This window comes from Lutra lutra, chromosome 10 (genome assembly GCF_902655055.1).
Source record: "Lutra lutra chromosome 10, mLutLut1.2, whole genome shotgun sequence".
Lineage (NCBI taxonomy): Eukaryota > Metazoa > Chordata > Mammalia > Carnivora > Mustelidae > Lutra > Lutra lutra.
Window position 1 is genome coordinate 110,084,372 of NC_062287.1, and position 18,290 is coordinate 110,102,661.

The 18,290-nt window shown below is 47.9% G+C and overlaps 1 protein-coding gene across 13 annotated transcripts in view; it reads left to right on the forward strand.

Annotated features, from left to right (window-relative positions):
• The window catches only part of PPP6R3 (protein phosphatase 6 regulatory subunit 3), a 142,109-nt gene that overhangs the window by 55,102 nt on the left and 68,717 nt on the right, over nt 1-18,290 (forward strand). For 11 of the 13 annotated variants that reach the window (XM_047692686.1, XM_047692697.1, XM_047692690.1 and 8 more), the window contains 2 exons: nt 11,411-11,643; nt 16,048-16,234. In XM_047692686.1, coding sequence (XP_047548642.1) covers nt 11,417-11,643; nt 16,048-16,234 — 414 coding nt within the window. In that variant the 5' untranslated portion in view covers nt 11,411-11,416. Of the gene's footprint in view, nt 1-2,628; nt 2,769-11,410; nt 11,644-16,047; nt 16,235-18,290 lie in introns of all 13 variants that reach the window. The other 2 variants (XM_047692687.1, XM_047692699.1) reach the window with 2 other exon arrangements.

Below are 18,290 nucleotides of genomic sequence, written 5' to 3' on the forward strand. Positions count from 1 at the left end.
CAGAGAATCCTGGGGCTTGAGATGGAAAATCCACTGTTAGATCCCATAAGAATAATCTGATGTGACTTTGATTGTATCTCTTACCCTTGGCTTGTGTGTGCACTCTCTCCCCCATCCCTGTTCCTCTCTTTCTTACACACACACACACACACACACACACACATATCACCTTGATGCAGCTGGGTTTTCCTTGCCTTCATTCCTTTGATCTCTAACGAGACCTTCTGGCAAGAACTTGGCTACCGTTGTGTCCCCCTCATTACTTGTCTTTTTTCTCCCCAATCCCTCAATCTCACTTTGAAAAGACCCACAAAACTTGTTCTTAGTAAAATATTATGCTTTACATATACTGGACTGAAGTTTTTGAAATTGTGGAAATTATGCATAGAAATTCCTACACATTTGTGTTTTCGTGATGACCGTGTGTATAGGCGCACAGTACTTGCTTTAATGTGGACCAGGAGACAGAAGTAAGACTGGGTTTTCCCAGGTTGGCAGTTGTTTTGGTTTTTTTTTAAGATTTTATTTTATTTGTTTGACAGAGATCACAAGTAGGCAGAGAGGCAGGCAGAGGCGGGGGGGTGGGGGGAAGCAGGCTCCCTGCTGAGCAGAGAGCCCAATGTGGTGCGGGGCTCAACCCAGGGCTGGATCTGATGACCCTGGGACCACGAGCTGAGCTGAAGGCAGAGGCTTTAACCCACTGAGCCACCCAGACGCCTGGGCAGTCGGCTTTTTTAATGCAAAGGGGACCTGGGTGATCAGATCGCAGCCCGCTCACAGCCCTTAGCATCTGAGTGCCGGTCTGGGGTCTGCTTCGGTGTGGGGGTGATGTTTGCTTTCTGAGGCTTGTGTATTTTCTAGGCAGCTCAGAATGCCAGAGGCAGGCCATACATTTTTGTCATCTGATACCATGTAGTATAGCCAGGACTGAAGAAAAATAAAGCTGGGCTTTGAAGAGACAGAACCGTGGTTGGCGCTTGGGGAGGAGCGGTAGTTTAGTGGGAAAGCTCTCAGGGTACCGTGGTTTTCAGAGTGGAGGCTGTGCAGGGCTCCCCACCTTCTGTGCATTCTCACACAGGCTTCTGGATGGGTTGCTCCCTTCTTAGGCTTCTCTCTCTCTGGTCCGTCCGTTGCACTGCAGGCCTTTCTGTATGCGCAGTAGCATCGGACCTTCTGCTCATAGCCCTTTCTTTGTCTTCAGCACCCCCTCCCTGGCCCCATATGTCAGTGACACCCAAACACTTGGCCATACCTGGAGCAGGTCAGACCTCTCCCTCCCTTGGCCTTTGTAGGAGTCCAGCCTCTGTTGAAGAAGACCTGCCATGCTTAAATGTCATCTCCTCTGTGTCGCTTTCCTCTGCTTCTGCCCAGAATTGTTTCTTTCCATATGTTATTAAAATATGTTGCTTCACCATTACTGTAGATATTTTAAAGTATGTTTATCTCCATTAAGACCCACTGGTTCTGTGTCTGCTTCTGCAGTGAGCCCGTGCTGCTCTGCACTGTATCCCTGCAGGGCCCTTCGAGACCAGGTCTTGATGCCTAAGCTTATCCTTGTGCCTTCTGAACGGCTCTTCTGTTATCAGGGCCTTCCCCCTGCCATAAATTTCCTGAAGCTCCTGGAAACCTCTCTCCTGTTCTCTGTGCTTGCAGACCTGTGTCTGCTGGCCCGGAGTACTTTTTGCTGTAGCATCACCTACTGAACCCTGCCTGTCTTCAGGGCCTTGTGTAGAAGTCTTTCTGGTCAGGCTCCCCTCTCTGGAGCTCCCTTTCTACGGAACAGGCTTGGAGTTGATACCTTTCATTCTCTTTTTCTTGTTCTTTTCTCTTCGTTGTTTTCTTTTCTCTGTTTTATTGTCATTTTCAAGGGGTAGGGACCATTTATCGTAGTATTCCTGCATTCAGAGTACCTGCTGGTTAATATAACACATAATAAATGGAATTGACTCCTTTATTTATTACTCTCAAAGAAAATCTGACATGTCAAAGAATTACAAAGTAAAAATGATTCTGGAATATCTGGGTGGTAGAAATGTGATTGCCTTTGACATATTCTTTGGAAGAAGCAGTTACAGTGCTTCTTCACAAAGGTACAAAGCAAATACAGTGAAAGTGGCTCAGAGTTGCCTTTCCTCTAGAGAAATATGTATCTCTAATAGGCACTGTGATCTTTGATTTAGTTAGTCCAGCCTTTGGAAGGGGCTGGAGGAGGGCACCAGTAGGAAATGCGGAAGCAGCTACTGGTGGACTTGCCCGTCCTCTGTCATCTTCTTCTGTGGTGCTGAGCCAGAGCTGCCCTCAGAGTCCCTCTGTTACTCTTTGTGTTCCATGTCTCTGCCTCTTCGCGGGAGAGTTAGAACATTTGCGTAGGCATTCAGCTTTGCTGAGAGGAGGAGGTTTGTGTTAGCGAACAGTGCGGAAGTGACCTCCCTTCACAGTGGCACTGCGCGCCCCCGGTATTGGTGCTTTGCCCCGCCCCCTTCTTGTGGCAGGCGACTTTCGGTGTGCCCAGCGAGCAGCCCCCCACCCTCCTTGAGCCCAGCACTTCCCCCTTTGGGTCTTGTCAGATGCTGCCCCCCTGAGTTCCTGAATACCTGCATCCAGGCCCAGGGTGTCCTGATATTCCAGGTGTCTGGATGCTGGCGGGAGGACGTGAGCCAGTGTGCGCCGCCTTTCAGCAGCTCGATTTGTCCAGTACGTCCTGTTCCCGGCTTGCTTGTAAACTTGACCAGAGGCTGGAGTAACTATGCCTGCTGCTTCTGGAATAAGTAAGTTGTTTTCAATCTAAATGGGGACTGTGAAGGTTCAGTTTACTCCAAGATGATGGGGAGTCTAGTGTCTTTTTTTTTTTTTTTTTTTTTACATTGATGAAACATTGTTTCCCAACGTATTTGAGTGTTTTAGGCATTTTTTAAAATTCATTTTTATTCATTTTAGAGAGGGGGATGGGCAAAGTGGGGGGAGAGGGAATCTTCAAGTAGACTCCTGGCTGAGCGCAGAGCCCAGTGTGAGGTTCAGTCCCATGACCTATGAGACCATGACCTGAGCTTAAAAGCAAGTTAGACGCCCATCAAACTGAGCCACCCAGGTGCCCCTATAGTATTTTTGAGTTAGTTTAGAAAATGAAATTCCCAGAGACCTGTCCCTATTTTACAATTTGGTGGTGTATATTGAAACCAGTAGTGAGCTGCCTATGGCCCTCCTGATTCGAGCCCTTTTAATTCCTACAAATGTTTCTGGATATTAGAGGCCAAAAAACAGTTCTGGTTTTCTTGTGACCTACTTTTTTAAGTTGAAGACTATACAGATTGCTTTATATGTGCAAGAATAAACATGATTTCTCATGTATGTTTGCATTAGAAGAAAGGAAAAACTTGGCCCATAATCTCTCTTCACCAACCCCATATTAGCCCTGTGTGGAAAAGGTGGTTAACTGTTGACTTTGGCTGTGGAAGGAGATTGGGGGAGGGTGGTTATTTTAGTACCAGGGGAGAAACTCTGAATCATAATTGTAGTAATCCGTAAGTAGAACTCTCTTGTCCAGGACAGCAACAACCGCTGGCCCTCTATGACTCTTGCGCATAGAGTGTGGCTGGTCCAAGTGGAGATGAGCTGTAAGTGTAAGATACACCCAGATTTTGAAGACTTCGTACCAGAAGAATTACATGTTGAAATAATAATGTTTGGATGTGTGAGGTTAAATAAAAGATACTATTAACTTTAATGTAGCGTTTCCTTTACTTTTTTGATGTGGCTACTAGAACGTTGAAACTTACACGTGGCGCTCCTCGTGGCGCTCCTCGTGGCGCGTGTGGTGCTGTTTCTGTCGGGCAGGGCCAGGCGAGCCGGTAGGTGGCGCCCGCTCTGTTCTGGCAGCCGGGAGCCAGGGGTCTGGGGAGGAGTGTACCCCGGGGCACAGGGTTCTGAACTCTGACAGTACGTGCTTGTACACCTTTGTTTGAGATCATGGGAAATCTATTACGGATATTCCCTTCATCGCATACATAAGTAGAAAAAATATTAAAAATCTATAGCATTTAGTGTAGAGATTAAGTCTCCCTTTTGTATTGTCTTGGATGTAAGCAGCTGCTCCTTCTCCTGTTGTGGCTTGTACTCCACGTGTTGGAGGGACTGCAGCTGTGAAACAGGAGGAGTTGACATTAGCGGATACTCACTTAGGACATGGGATCTTGCCTGTTCGAGCGGGGCCGGTGATGACATGGCGTGGACAGGCCGTCTTCATGCATGTGCCACCCATGTGGTCTCAGGGCCCCAGGACCAGAAGTGTTTGCTTTCATGCTCAGCTGTTCCTCATAAGCTCAGAAATTCTTAATAATCTTGGAATCTCCTTTTGAATCTTTGAATGTTTTGCCTTGGGCCCAACCAGCCCTGCGTCCAGATGTTCCACGGTGAACAGTAGTGTGTGGCGGAGGTTGCAGGGGATACATTTGTGGGACACAACATTGCTAACTTCAACACAGTTCTTGGGAATAGAAGAGTTTGAGTTTTAAATTCCTTAACACTCTTCCTTGTTGTTCCCTCAGCGTGCTTCTGTCATTGTAGGCAGGGCAAGCAGCAGCCTCTCCCTTCAGGGAGCTGCTGGTTAATCTAACACTGCATTTGTCCTATCATTCTTTCTGGGCTGCTGTTAGAAAGTGATACAGTATGTTGCATTCTACATCTGTCATGTCCAAAGAAAACCCTCTCATATCAGCTTGTCCACAGGGAGTGTCTGAAGTAAATAACATAGTCACACATTTGCATCACACGCTTTTCTCTGTGTCTCACGGCTGTGCAGTTAGTTCGGATGTGCTTATTGCAGTTTGTTGCAGTCGATCAGCAACGGTTTAAACCCAGGGCAGCAGGAACAGCAGTGTCTGGGGACGTGCTAGAGACAAGAGTCTCGGGCCTGATCCCGGGTTTACTATGTCTGAAGCTGTGACTCTGTTTTCACGAGACCCTGTGTGCTCCCTGTGCCTGTGAACGTTTGGTGGGGGCACTGGCTTAAACGTTGCACGCTTGTGTGGGGGGCGTGGTTGTCGCACAGGCGGGCACTTCCTGTGGTCATGGTACCAGGGCGGTTCAGCTCCCGGGCCAGGCCTTTCTCAGCGACGACTCACGACCAGTTTGCTTGGTGAGGATACTGAGATTAAGAGAGGTAAAGTCCCTTTCGCAAGACTTCAGGGCCAGCCAGTAGTGGAGCCAGCGTGGGAATCCGGGTCCGTGTAGATGCTTAACAGTCCTCATGGGGCTGGGGAGGAGGTGATGTTTATTTGATGAAAGCAAGTGGTTGTAGGTGGTTTCGTATATCCCACATATGGGCCCTTGTTGAATATTGTGTGTTGGCGGCGCCCTGGAACATTCATCGCAGGGTCTGATGTTCTCATACCTTCACAGAGAATTTAACCGCCTGACTGTACTAGTTCCTGTGTCACAGACAGGACGGCACCGTTTCCCCCAGAAACAGTGTTACTGCCTAACTGCTTTGAACTAAAGGTACCATGGCCCAGATTTTGCTTCCAAGAAGGAAGGTTTTTCAGTAATCTTAGAAGACCGTTAATTAAGTGGCAGGTCTGAGCTAAATAGGTTTCTGGACCCTTTGGTCCTGTTCCGTGCATGCTGGATGGTCATTTTCACCTGTGTCTTGAGTTCTGGGCGTGCAGAGCACAGTAGAGGCCTTCTGTGGCAAGCTGACAGGTCACTTCCCGGTGACCCACCTGCCTGACCTTCAGCTCTTTTAGAGAAAACCCTGCTTGCAAGCCACTTAATCCAACTTACAAAACAACTCTGAGGGGGCACCTGGGTGCCTCAGTCAGTTGGGCATCTGACTCTCGGTTTTGGCTCAAGTCTGGATCTCAGGGTCGTGAGATCAAGCCCACGTCAGGGTCTACATTCAGTGCGGAGTCTACTTAAGACTCTCTCTCCCGCCCCACTGTGCATGTGAGCGCCAGCTTGCTCGCTCTCTATCTCTCTCTCTCTCTCTCTCTCTCTCTCTTAACTAGATAAGTAGGAACACCTGGGTGGCTCAGTCGGTTGAGTTTCTGCCTTTGGCTGGGGTCATGATTCCGGGGTCCTGGGATCGAGTCCATGTCGGGCTCCCTGCTCACTGGGGAGGCTCTTTCTCCCTCTCCCTCTGCCTGCTGCTCCCGCTGCTTGTGCTCTCTGTGTCAAGTAAATAAAATCTTAAAAAAAAAAAAGAAAAAGATTCGAATAGGTAAGTGAAAAATCTAAAAACAACAGCAACAAACAAACAAAACCCCAAACCCAAAGAAACAAAACAACTCAAGGATTTTGAAGAAAGATAGTTTGGGTTTATTTACCATTTCCCTCTTGGTCTTGTTAATAGAAAAGCTGGTGATTGGGTTTACTCTAAGAAATTCTGTTCCTTTTTATCCCTAAACCCTATTGAGGTATAGCTAGGGTATGAACTTCACAGTGTATTTATATTAAGTAAAAACTAGTGGTTGAAGTGCTGGCCCCTTTCAGTTTTTCTGAGTATCTTAGTTGTATATTTTAAAGGACTCCATTTTACCGCAGGGCCCTGGTTGAACTTTGCAACTGTTAGTTCATACCTATCTTGTTTACTTCAAAGGACGTGAGTAGAAGCTAGGGTAACTAATATTCTGGTGCTGTTCATTTCCGGTCAGTTTGCTGTTTGGCCAAAAGATAAAATACATGTTTGCTTAAGGAGTCTACTGTGGTTTTATTTTATTTTTAAGTTTGTAACGTACCCAGTTTAAAGAAAATGCAGTGGAAATGCGTATTTCAAAGTGTTCTGATTTTAAAAATGCTATTCTAATTCAGGATGGTGAAAAATGAAAGGACTTAGGCATTTTTAAATAGTTGCTGAAAAATTCCTGCTCTCATGCTTAAATAAGTATAATAAAACAGGAAGTCACTGGCTTGGGGTTCAGAGGAGCTGGCTGGTCAGGTGGGACGTGCTGCACACTGATGGAACACACAGACCAGCTATGTGTGGCTCATCGGGACGTAGCGGGCCCTGAGGTCGGCAGGCAGCTTTCTTCCAGGTGGTGATTTGGGGATGTGGAAGCACCTTCCTTTTTTTGGCTCTGCCATTCCTTAGAGCCTTTTTTGTCTTGGACATCCGGCCAGACGCAGAGGAGCGTGCACGGAGCTTTTTATGGTTTGTGGCACACTGGGGAAGACATTGTCATGTGTCAGTACCTACTTGCCCAAGAAGTTGGGAACGTGGTCTGTGTAAGCTCCCAGGGAAAGGAGAATGGATCTCTAGATACCTGGGCCAGCACCCTGTGACCGCACCCTACTGGGTGGGCTGCAAAGGCGCTGGGTGGCCACCCCTGTCGTCTCAGAGATAGTGGGGAGGAAAGAAAGTTAGAGTCAGTGGGAACCTGATTGCCCTCTGAGCCAGGGATGCTCAACTTCTGTAAAGGACCAGGTAGTAAAGATTTCAGGCTCTGCGGGCCACATTCGGTCTGTCACACATTCTTCTCTTCTCTTTTCCTAAAACAACCCTTTAAAAATATCTAAACCATTCTTAGTGTGCAGGCTGTGGGCGGGATTTGGTCTGTGGGCTGCAGTTTGCCAACTCCTGCTCTTACGTCATCATGGCTAATTATCAGTCTTCTTATAAATCTGGTATTTAATGAGTTACTTTTATAAGGTTGAAATTCGGGGAGTCAGTTTTTACTTGTACTACATTGATGTGATTATATTCTGATCTGTAATTGAGGATTTATCTAGTTTGTGGACATTTGTAGTTTCCACTTGGTAGATGTGTTTATCTTGTTTATTGTTAAGGTCTTGATAATCAACTTTGCTTTTGTGTAATTGATTTCTTAGTATTTTTCATTATACTTTGCCTTTCTTTATGGGATTACAAAAATAAAAAAGGCATACTACTTTATTTTTTAGGATTTATTTATTGATTTTAGAGAGAGTGTGTGCGTGCCAGTGGGGGGGGGAGCATAGGGAGAAAGAGAGAAGCAGACTCCCAGCTGAGCATGGAGCCTGATGCTAGAAGGGGGGCTCAGTCCTAGGACCCCAAGGTCATGACCTGAGACTAAATCAAGAGACAGCCACTCAACAACTGAGCCACTCAGGTGCCCCCAAAAGGCATACCACGTTATTTATTTATTAAAGATTTATTTATTTTAGAAAGCGTACACGTGGGTGCAGGGGGAGGGTGCAGCAGGGGTGGGGGACGAGGAGAAGGACAAGCCAATTGGCGCTGAGCGGAACTGGGATGCCCAGCTGGACCTCAGATTCCTGAGATCATGACCTTATCCGAAACCAAGAGACATGTAACCAACTGCGCCACCCAGGTGCCCTTAAAAAAAGCGTACTGCTTTTGTTGAGACTATTTTTTAAAAAAATACTTGAGGCTGAATTATTAACTGTGTCCAGTTTTCTGAATTCAGGTGGAGAGACTGTTCCGTTAGATGATCAGAAATTTGATTTACAGGCCAGAATAAGCACAGTCTGACCTGATGTCAGTGGAGCATGGGAAAGTATTTGAATACAGCCAGTAGCTTTGCAGGCAGTGACTTTGCTGCAGTATTCAAAGTAAGTGCGATCGGGACATCTGTGTGGCTCAGTCGGTTAAGTGTGTGCCTTAGGCTCAGGTCATGATCCCAGAGTCCTGGGATCCAGTGCCACACCAGGCTCCTTGCTCAGTGAGGAGCCTGCATCTCCCTCTGCTGCTCCCCCTGCTTGTGCTCTCTGTCTCTTTCTCTGACGGATAAATAAAATCTTAAAAAAAAAAAAAATAAGTAAAAGGAACTCTTCTGTCAATTTGTAGACATCCCAGGATCAAAATTTCCATGATTGACCTTGAAGACAAGGTGTGCGGACATGGACGATGAGGTTTTTGGGGTTCTCTAAGGTACTTTTGCTCCTCGAGCTGCACTGGAGCTCCACTCTCTGCCCGGGTGCCCACATCTCCCCTTACAAACAGTGCAGATTAGTATGTGTGTAGAGTCCAGATGTGGCCTGGTCTGTGCGTGAACACAGCTGTCTGCGTCCTCATACGCTTCAGTAGCAAGGAGGAGGCAGAGGGGTAGAACGTGCTGTTTTTAGGGTTTGCAGTTTTAAACTCCCAGATAAATGAGCCACGTTGCTCCAGCGGAAGCATTGGAGGCTGTGCTGACAGTGTCACTCTGGAAAGTTGCTTTCTTTCCTCCTTTGGAGTTACCTTTGCTAGCTTTGTGTCTTTTTTTCCCTCCCTGTTTGATGAGGTTAAAACGGCATAATAACGTCTCTTTCGTTTGTTGGCCATTTTCCACAATCTGAAAACCAAAAAAGCATTTATGGTTTTATTTCCACCACCTTCTTCCGTAAAGTTGCATTCTTGTCAGGAATATACCACCTCTGCTCTTCTTGCCTTGGTAATTGCCTCAGAAGTGGGAGTAGGTTGCTCTTGGGTTTGAACTTGTTTGTCCTTCACTAACCAAAGTGTTATGCTCCCAGGGAGCTCTCCGCCTCCTCCTGGTCTTGAAGGCGAGAGACCCAGCATGTGGGCGGTTGCTGACCGTGCTAGGAGCTGTGACCCTGCTTTTTTAGCATGTTCTGTGATGTCTTTGGTACATAATTAATGGCCTGATCATTAAGAGGAGAGAGGTGGCTGTGCTCTGTACTCGTGTCATCTGCCGAGCTTTGTGGCAAGCCGGTCCGTGCGCAGGTTCCCCTGGAGTGCGGCACTGCCAGTCTGGGTTAGGTGAGCTGTCGAGGCAGCTGCTCTCTGCTTACTGTGTCTTCCTGTTGCTGCGGACTTGATGTGAGCATGTTGCCTTGTGTGTCTTTTGAAACATTTGAAGTTTTTTTTTTTTTTCTTTTTTTGGAGCAGGGACAACTTTTATAACACCGCATTTCATAATCTTACCTGAAACTTGTTCCCTTAAGGGGTCCTTCTTTTTTTTTAAGATCCCTTAAAACTTTGCTTATATCTTAAACTCTGCGATTGTGTATGCAATAGTGAAGTCACAGGAAGTGCATACACTTCTGCACGTCCTTGAGTCACCTGCCGTGGCGCACGTCTGTCTTCTGTTCCTGGATGGATCAGTATGACTGGCTCTATACATAAAGTTTGCCCTCCACAATGTTTAATTTTTTAAAAAAATTTTTTGAACAGATGTTCATGAAAATACTAAATCAGGGTATATTCATACCCGATCTCCTAATATGGTTGATTTAGCAAAAATGAGTATTTCTCAAAATGTATGTGTGCTCTCCATAGGTTATGACCTGTGCAGCTTCCTTCCTTCTACCTAGGCTTTCCCAGCGCAGCATTTCACCTGGACGTGTGTAGGTTTTGGTGGTGATGGTACCAGGAGCCAATTTGCTACATGGACAGTAGGGCTGCAGTTGACCGGTGGGTTTGGGTGTTACATGAAGTGAGAATGTGTTACCAGACCCTGAGTTGGAGTTCCGCGGTGAGCATCTTTGGCAGATAGGAATGACTTGTGAGTAGTCCTGTCCCTCATCAGGACTTCTGTTTGATGCTGTCGCCTTGCCCTGTGCTCCTCAAAAGTGGTGTTTGAGAGTGTCTTGTCATGGCAGCTGCAGAGGACATAGTGACTCCTGTGCTTCCTGTTTCTTCTTGTGACCGGTCAGGACCCTCTTAACTCTGTAACTTGAAGAAAGCAAACTTCTGTTCTCACTGCTGAGGAAGGGTGGGAGGGAGAGGAAGGAAGAGTATGTATGTGGCCCCTTAATGTCCAGCGGTTTTCTTGATAACTGAGGATGCTGGTTTCCCTCATTCGTCAACAATGAAGTTTTAGTTTAGTTTCTTTTTTAAGAATGGCACAGATTTCATCATTTTATGGCTTTCAGACTTTCACCTGTGAAAATGTTCTTAGTGGCTGAAAGTACTAATCTGTGGTGGTGATTTATTTAATTCTTAAGTATTCTGACGAATACTAGGTACTTAGGTCACAGTGCTTGTCATTTGTTGCTTGAAGATACTACTTATGTGTAAGAATGTGTTCTTCAACTGTAGGAAAGGGTTTACTTTCTTGCTTTCCCAGCATTAAATTCTTTTTTTTTTTTTTTTTTTTTTAAAGTATGGGGCTCAAACTCATGACTGTGAGATCAAGACCTGAGCGGGGATCAAGAGTCAGACACTTATCCGACTGAGCCACCCAGGCACCCCTCCCAGTGATAAATTCTTAACAAAGTGTGGATGGGTTAATTTTGTAGGTTAAAATCACCCCAAGTTTAAGCATTTAAGTCAGAATTTTTAATCAATAAAACTATTTTCTGAGAAAGAAAAATCCTGCTGATTTTACTTATTTAGAAAGTATTTTATAGGTTCAATATGACACTTATTTTACTTATATGACTCAAGTTGGCATTTTAGATTGTAAAACTCAACTGAAATTTGAAAAATTAATATGTGAAATTTTATTTGAAATACTCTCTGCATTTTGTTTAGACCAGCATGTTTTGGAAATTTGATCTTCATTCATCATCCCACATAGACACACTTCTAGAAAGAGAAGATGTAACACTGAAGGAGTTAATGGATGAGGAAGATGTTTTACAGGAATGTAAAGCTCAGAACCGCAAACTTATAGAATTTCTGTTAAAAGCAGAATGTCTCGAAGATTTAGTCTCATTCATTATAGAAGAACCACCTCAAGACATGGATGAAAAGATCAGATACAAGTAAGAAAATTCAATCTTCTCTTCAGGGTGGGGTGAAGTGAAGTGGGGGTAGAATATTACGCTTGTCGTCCGGCAATTCCCCAGGGCTGTCGTAGACTGTGTAGAGTGTGAAGATGGTCCCGAGTGACAGACTCAGTGCAGCATTTAATCCCTTCTAGAACCGAGTCCAGTGAAATCACAGGGTTTTTAAAGTGAGTGTTCTGAATTGCAGTTAGAAGGCTTTGTGGAAGGGCAAAGTGCTTTATAAACAGTGATGAAGTTTCTGAAAATAGTAAGACAATTCAAGTAAGTATTTTCTCTTCTTTGCAAATAGGAAGATAGAGATGATGTTCCGGCCCCAGATCACCTGGCAAATCTAAGCCAGAGCCTGGGTTATGAAGACCGTCACTGCTACCAGAAATTCGGGCTTTTGTTAAGATAAGGGAGTGGGTCTTGGTGAATGTCAGTGGAGGTAAATTTAAGCGGCTAGCACCTTGGATCTCCGTAGAGGGTTTATGTCCTCCTCACTAGTTTCTCCTGCTCACTGCTGAGCAGTAGTGCCGGGGGCGGGTGGTTAGGGGGCTTCATCACCATCTCTTAAGACCCTCGGACCGCACATGGTTGGAAACCCATTGTGAGCACTCGACGCGCGTGTCAGGTACTGTGGGTTCAGTGGACCGTCTCCCCTCTGCGTCAGGCTCTTTCCTTCCTCCCCAGAAAATGGGAGAGATGCAGGAACAGAAAGTCATTAATATTATGCATTAAATAAACTTAATGGAATAGGAAGAATGAAAGCTTTTGGTAGATTTTTCTTGCCCTTTCTCCCCTAGTCTCTTCCTTTTTTTCAGATATCTTTTTCTTTCTTTATGGGGAGAATTTTGCTGTCAGGGAAATAAAACTTACTAATGCTTTCAGGTTACTGGTAGCTTGGGCTTTGAGATAGGCGAGGTTGTGTTCTCTGCTGGCCATTAAGATGGACAGCGAGCATTAGCGACAGCCTCCACTCCAACCAGTGCCCTAAAACAGGAGGAAAGGAATGCGGCAGCAGGGAGACCAGCATACTCCCACCCCCCAGAAGACAGACACTTGGCTGTTCTGGGATTCCCTTCCCAGTGAACCAGGACGTGTGGGTGCGGCCTGTCGCGGGGCTTACCCTGGTAGGAGCCGGGATGCTGTGGGCTCTGTGTCCAGCCCACCTGAAGGGGGGTCGCGGTCCCCTCTTAGAGAATTTGAGCCGAAGGGGTTACCCTTCCAGGGTTGGTTTCCTCAGTGGCTGAATGAAGCTAATACCTCTTTAACTAAGAAGAACAGGCACACCACACCTTAGGGAAGGTACTTACTTCACCAAAAAGTGGTCATTGCTTTTGTAGTATTGCCTTGGCCCGCACTGTTTTTGAGCTACCTTTGAGGCTGTGAGAGCAGGCTGGCCTCCCTAGACAAACAGCCTTGTGGTGGCCCCATTTCGAGGGTCCGTGACTTGCGCTGGGCAGATGAGCTCTGCTGCACTTCTGGCCAGGTTGGAGCCCCCTGCTGGGGGTGAGCTATGCGCTTCATGGCTGGATCCACAGAGGGTTCTAGCAGGCGGGATCTGAAAGCTTTCCAGGGCTAAGATTGATCTGTGATCACGTCAGGAAATTTAGACTAGTGCTTATAGTCTGGGGATAGCGTGATTGCTGTGTTTTGTGAGTCTCATAACTTTATATTAGTTACATGTGGGCTGAACTCATCACTGTCCTAAGTGATCATATACAAGGTATTAAACGTTTGTCATTTTGCACTCACCTTTTTAACCTTTATGACAGATACCTCAGTTCTAAATAATTCAGCAGAAATTTGAACTAGCGGAACTTTGAGAATAGGTCTGGTAGTATAGTAAATCCTAAAGCTAAGATGCTGTTGGTCGGGTCGAGGTTCCTATAGAGGGACTACAGGGGGCTGCCGCCCTAAAGCCGAGGGAAGCCAGGCCTCGGGAAGGAGAGCCGGGACAGGCAGGTCGGGGGCGCTCTTGACAGAGCATGTGGCCCGTCACTGTAGTTCTCTGGAGTGCTGGAGGCGAGAGCCTGGCTGGAATACCTCTGAGGAAGAACTGGCCACAGAGCAGAGACCGTTCTTTCTAGAGTCTCCCGGAAAAGCAGCAGAGAGAGAAAGTGGGTGCTGCAGGCAGATTCGAGTCGGTAGAGGTGCGGTGGTGTTTTATCCCTGGTGGGAGAACTAGCGGGACGTTTGTGTGCTGCTGAGAGCCAGGCAGTGTGGAGGGAGCTGCCGGCCAGAAGGAGGGCCATCCAGGGGTGTGCTGTGCCAGAGCAGGTCTGATCAAAAGGACGGTGGAGGGCGGCTCTTGGAGCAGTGGGCTCTGTGGGTAGGGAGGAGGGAGGCGCCTAGATGCACGTTGTGGGGGCAGTCTCTTCTGATTGCTTCCAGGTTGTCACTACAAAGGAGGTGAGGTCAGAGCATGCAGCAGGGGAGGTGGAGAGGCGGAGTGAAATAGGGAGGGGGTCTCTGGGTATGTTAGAAGCTTGTTTAATGTTAAGGAGAGAGGAACTCCAGCCTGTCCGGAACCAGGACTTTGAGCCCTACGTATAGTACCCAGGTCCCATATGCGTGCTTCATTATCTAGATCATGTGTCTCAGTCACTGGAAAAATACCTGAAAAATCTGTGAAGAAGATGTTTTAAATGCCCACGTCCTGTTCCGGACCTTGTGCGTTAGGATTTGGAGAATATACCCTATGCACGTGGTTTACCGGCACTTTATTTGCCAGCAGTTTCGGATTGGGGCAGTTGAGACAGTGCACCCCCCAGCCCCCAGACCAGCATCTTGGAAGTTTTATGAAGTGGAAGATAAAGAGGAATAAAAACAGCGAGCTTTCCTTCTTCTCAGGCCTCCTTCTCAGTATTTTGTATTATCCTTCCCCATGAGGTAAAGGCTACTGTGTTAATTTTACAGACTTGGAAACTGAGGCCAGGGAGGTTAAGTAACTTGTTCAAGGTGATGCGGCTTGTAAGTGGAAGAGACAGTCTGGGCCTAGGTGGTGAGAGCCCAGAAGCCACACCTGCAGCTGCTGTGTTAGCCCGCCCCTGGCATCGTGGCGGCTCTGTATTACAGCCTCCTCGAGCCCACGTGTTCCGTAAAGAAAGAAAGACGGACTTTAATTTGAGCCTCAGAAGAAAGCTATTTCATAATACACTCTTCGTGCCCACACACCTGCCAGATCTGTTCTTTCTTTTCCGTTCGCTTCCTCCCTACCGAGGTTCACGTGGGGACGTTCTCGTACTGCTCCCATCTTCCGACCTCACAGCAGACCCCCTCGGCGGCTGCGGCCTTCTGGTTTGTGGCCGGTGGCCTCTCGAGCCAGGGGCCTCACGGCAGGCCGCCCTTGTTTGTCTTGGATGCCTCGAGGGGTATTGTCTGGGTTCCAGGCAACAGTCCTCGCCTCTCTCCTGTCAGATAGCAACTTGTCGCTGTTTTGTCACGTCCCTGTCCGGCCAGCCTTGACTTGCCACTCCAGATGACTAGTTGGTCCTGGATCCTGGCTGCTTGACAGGGAGGAGTAAAGAGCAGAGACGTGAACTTGGGGGTGGCGGAGAGCATCGTGTGGACGGGCCTTGGAGTCCGCACTTGTTGCTGTTGAAAACAGAAGAGAAAATGTGGCAAGAGGAGTGAGCGGAGGAGGCAGATTAGCTGTCTGATTGTCAAAGGGCGGGCTCTGATGGTCAAGGGCAAGCATGCCTTCAGGGCTGCAGCTATTTCCACGGCTGTTGCGTCTGCGGAAGAGGTCTGTGTCCACAGCAGTGAGATCTGACAGCGGGCCGATCCCTGGGAGACCTGGGAAGGCCGGCGTGGAGAGCTGGTGTTTTGCCAGCCGCTCTCCTACTTGGGTGACTCAGGCTGATGTCTTGTTCTCCACTTCCCTACGTTACAGCAGTGGTTCTCTTAAGGTGTAGTACAGACTCTCCAAAACTCGCAGCCTTGTGAAGACATAGGTGGCAGGTCTTGGAACCAGAATGTGTCTTGAGTAGTTACAGGGTGTCGTGTGTAGTGCAGTTTCCTGGAAACCAGCATCCCTCACCGTTGTCCTGTAGGCGCTGGTTGTCCTACAAGCTCTGCTGCTGACAGCTGTGGCCAGAGGGGTCCTGTGCCCTGCCCGTGGTACGGCCTCCTCAGGCTCCTGAGCCCTAGGTGTGCTCTAGTTTTGTTAGGGAAAGCGTATCCTGTACAAGCTTGCTTTAGAAGTAAGTTTTTAGATACAGTAGAAAATTCACTTTAATCTAGAGGTTGGACAGAATGGATTGAAATGATTTTCTAATTCCCAGAGGTGATTTTGTTATTTCTCACAAAATTTTAGGAAACATTTCTGATTTGTGTTCTACTTTATGTAATGGAACTATTAATATGGATGATGACACGAGTGTCCTGTTCTTCTAGGTACCCAAATATATCTTGCGAGTTGCTCACTTCCGATGTCTCCCAGATGAACGATAGGCTGGGGGAAGACGAGTCCCTCCTCGTGAGGTTGTATAGCTTCCTCCTAAACGACTCCCCCTTGAACCCACTACTTGCCAGCTTCTTCAGCAAGGTGCTCAGTATTCTTATCAGCAGAAAACCAGAACAGGTAAATACCGTTTTCCAGAAGGTAAGTATTAGGGCTGATTGTCCCCCTGAGACGATCCCGTGTAACTGTGTTCTGAGTGCGCCTTCAGTGCAGGTTCTGCAGTGGAGCGTATTTAAGTTCACGGACTTAACACTGACCTCCGCATCCACGACCGTGTTCTAGCTTGGTGTGTTTTCTCTGGATCGCCTCACGGCCCAGCACAGCAGTGTACTTTGGTCTCCTCTCTTGACCAGTAACTTGCAAGCATGAGAGCATGGGCTGTCCGTTGGCGAAGGCAGCGCCATGCCTCATACTGAGTGGCCGATGATGCGAGTGGCGTTGTAGTGACTCTGGGGAAGCGACAGTTGTTTTTGTTTTTTTTTCCTTTCCCATAATGATGAGCACAACACAAATGAGGCTGTAAATCAAAAAGCTTTTCCATAAATGTAATTGATGATTAGTTTATACAAGTTATGACGATTTTGTTTTGATTCCACTCAAAATCTTAAGTGTTTAGCTTGAAATGTCTCTGTTTATTTTATTATTATTATTTTAAGGTTTTATTTATTTATTTGAGGGTGTGAGGGGGGGAGAGAGAGAGAGCGCGCGAGCATGAGCTGGGGGAAGGGCAGAGGGAGAGGCAGATGCCCTGCTGAGCACGGAGCCCAAGTAGGGCTCGATCTCAACGACCCTGAGATCATGACCAGAGCCAGAGTCAGACACTCAACCGGCTGAGCCACCCCGGCGCCTCTAGACGTCTCTGTTTAGACTGCCTTTCCTATCCAGTAGTGCTGGGCAGAAAACCCTACTTCACTGTGGAGGGAACTGTCCCCTCTCTCTCCTCCCTGTCTCCCCCTCTACCCCTCACATGTGTTTTGTTCCTGAGCAGCTCAGACACAACTTGGGAAATTGATTTTCCAAGGATCTGCCGTATGTGTAGTGGTTCTCAGAGCACGGTTTCGTGACCAGCAGCGTGAGTACCACACGAGAATCTGACAGAAATATAAGGTTGTTAGCCCCACCTCACACCTCATGAGTCAGACTGTTTGACGGGGGGGCCCAGGCGATCTGAGAGTTCCAGTAAGTCTTCTAGATGACTCTGATGCACACTGAGACTTGAGAGTCACGGCTCTAGTGCACACCGGTGTGAAGAAGGGTGTGCTTATGGGGAGATTCTGCTCCACTCCTGGAAACAGGCACCCGAGGAGCAGTGAGAGCCTCCGACGCTCAGGCGCGCATAGACGCGCCAGGGTGCGATGCCAGGGCTGCGGTTGGTCGAACCGGCCGGGCCTGGCTCCTCCCTGATGGGAAGCAGGCTTTGTGACCCGTCCTTTGCCGTCAGCCGACATGGAGGGATGGAACTATTTTAGGCCCAGTATGTCTGTCCTTTGCCAAGGCAGAGTGGATGTGTGTTTTATTTTAGACAAGATTGTACTTTCATGTTCTTAATTAGGCGGGAGTATGCCCCGAGATGTATTGGAATCGAGGTTTGTTTTTCTTAGAGGGTTCCCCGAATCCCGATTCCTGTCGTACAGGCTGTCTTTCCCTCTTCTGCCTTTTGGCGAGAACGGACAGGGCTGCGGAGTGTTCTGGCGGATTTTGCACGCCGTCCCCACCCTGAGTCCTGGTCCTTTCAGGTGGCTGCAGCTGTGACGGACGCAGGCCTTCCGCCGGCATCGTGGTGTTTCTCTTCGCTCCGTGCTAGGGGAGCCCAAATTCAGGGGCTCCGGTTCTCACTGTACCTTTGATACAAGCGACAATACTCGAAGCCTCCTGGGACTGTGAGGGTTGGCGCTGCCCTTCTGGGTCCCACAAGTCGCGCCCGGGCGCTGGCGTCTGCCGATACAGTGCTCTGAGGGTGGCCTGTCACTTGGCGGCTCCGCGTGTTGCTTGGCTTAGGGCTCTTGGAAGGAGAGTGAGAGGATTCGGTGACCGTCGGTCTTCTAGCGCTTTTCTCAGTTGGAGGATGAAGGGCGGAAATGGTCTCCGTCCCGCGAGATGTGAGCGAGGCCACGTGCGGCTGCGGGGAGCGAGGACACCGGGGGCCCGGCCTGGCTCCCCTGATGCAGTCGTTCAG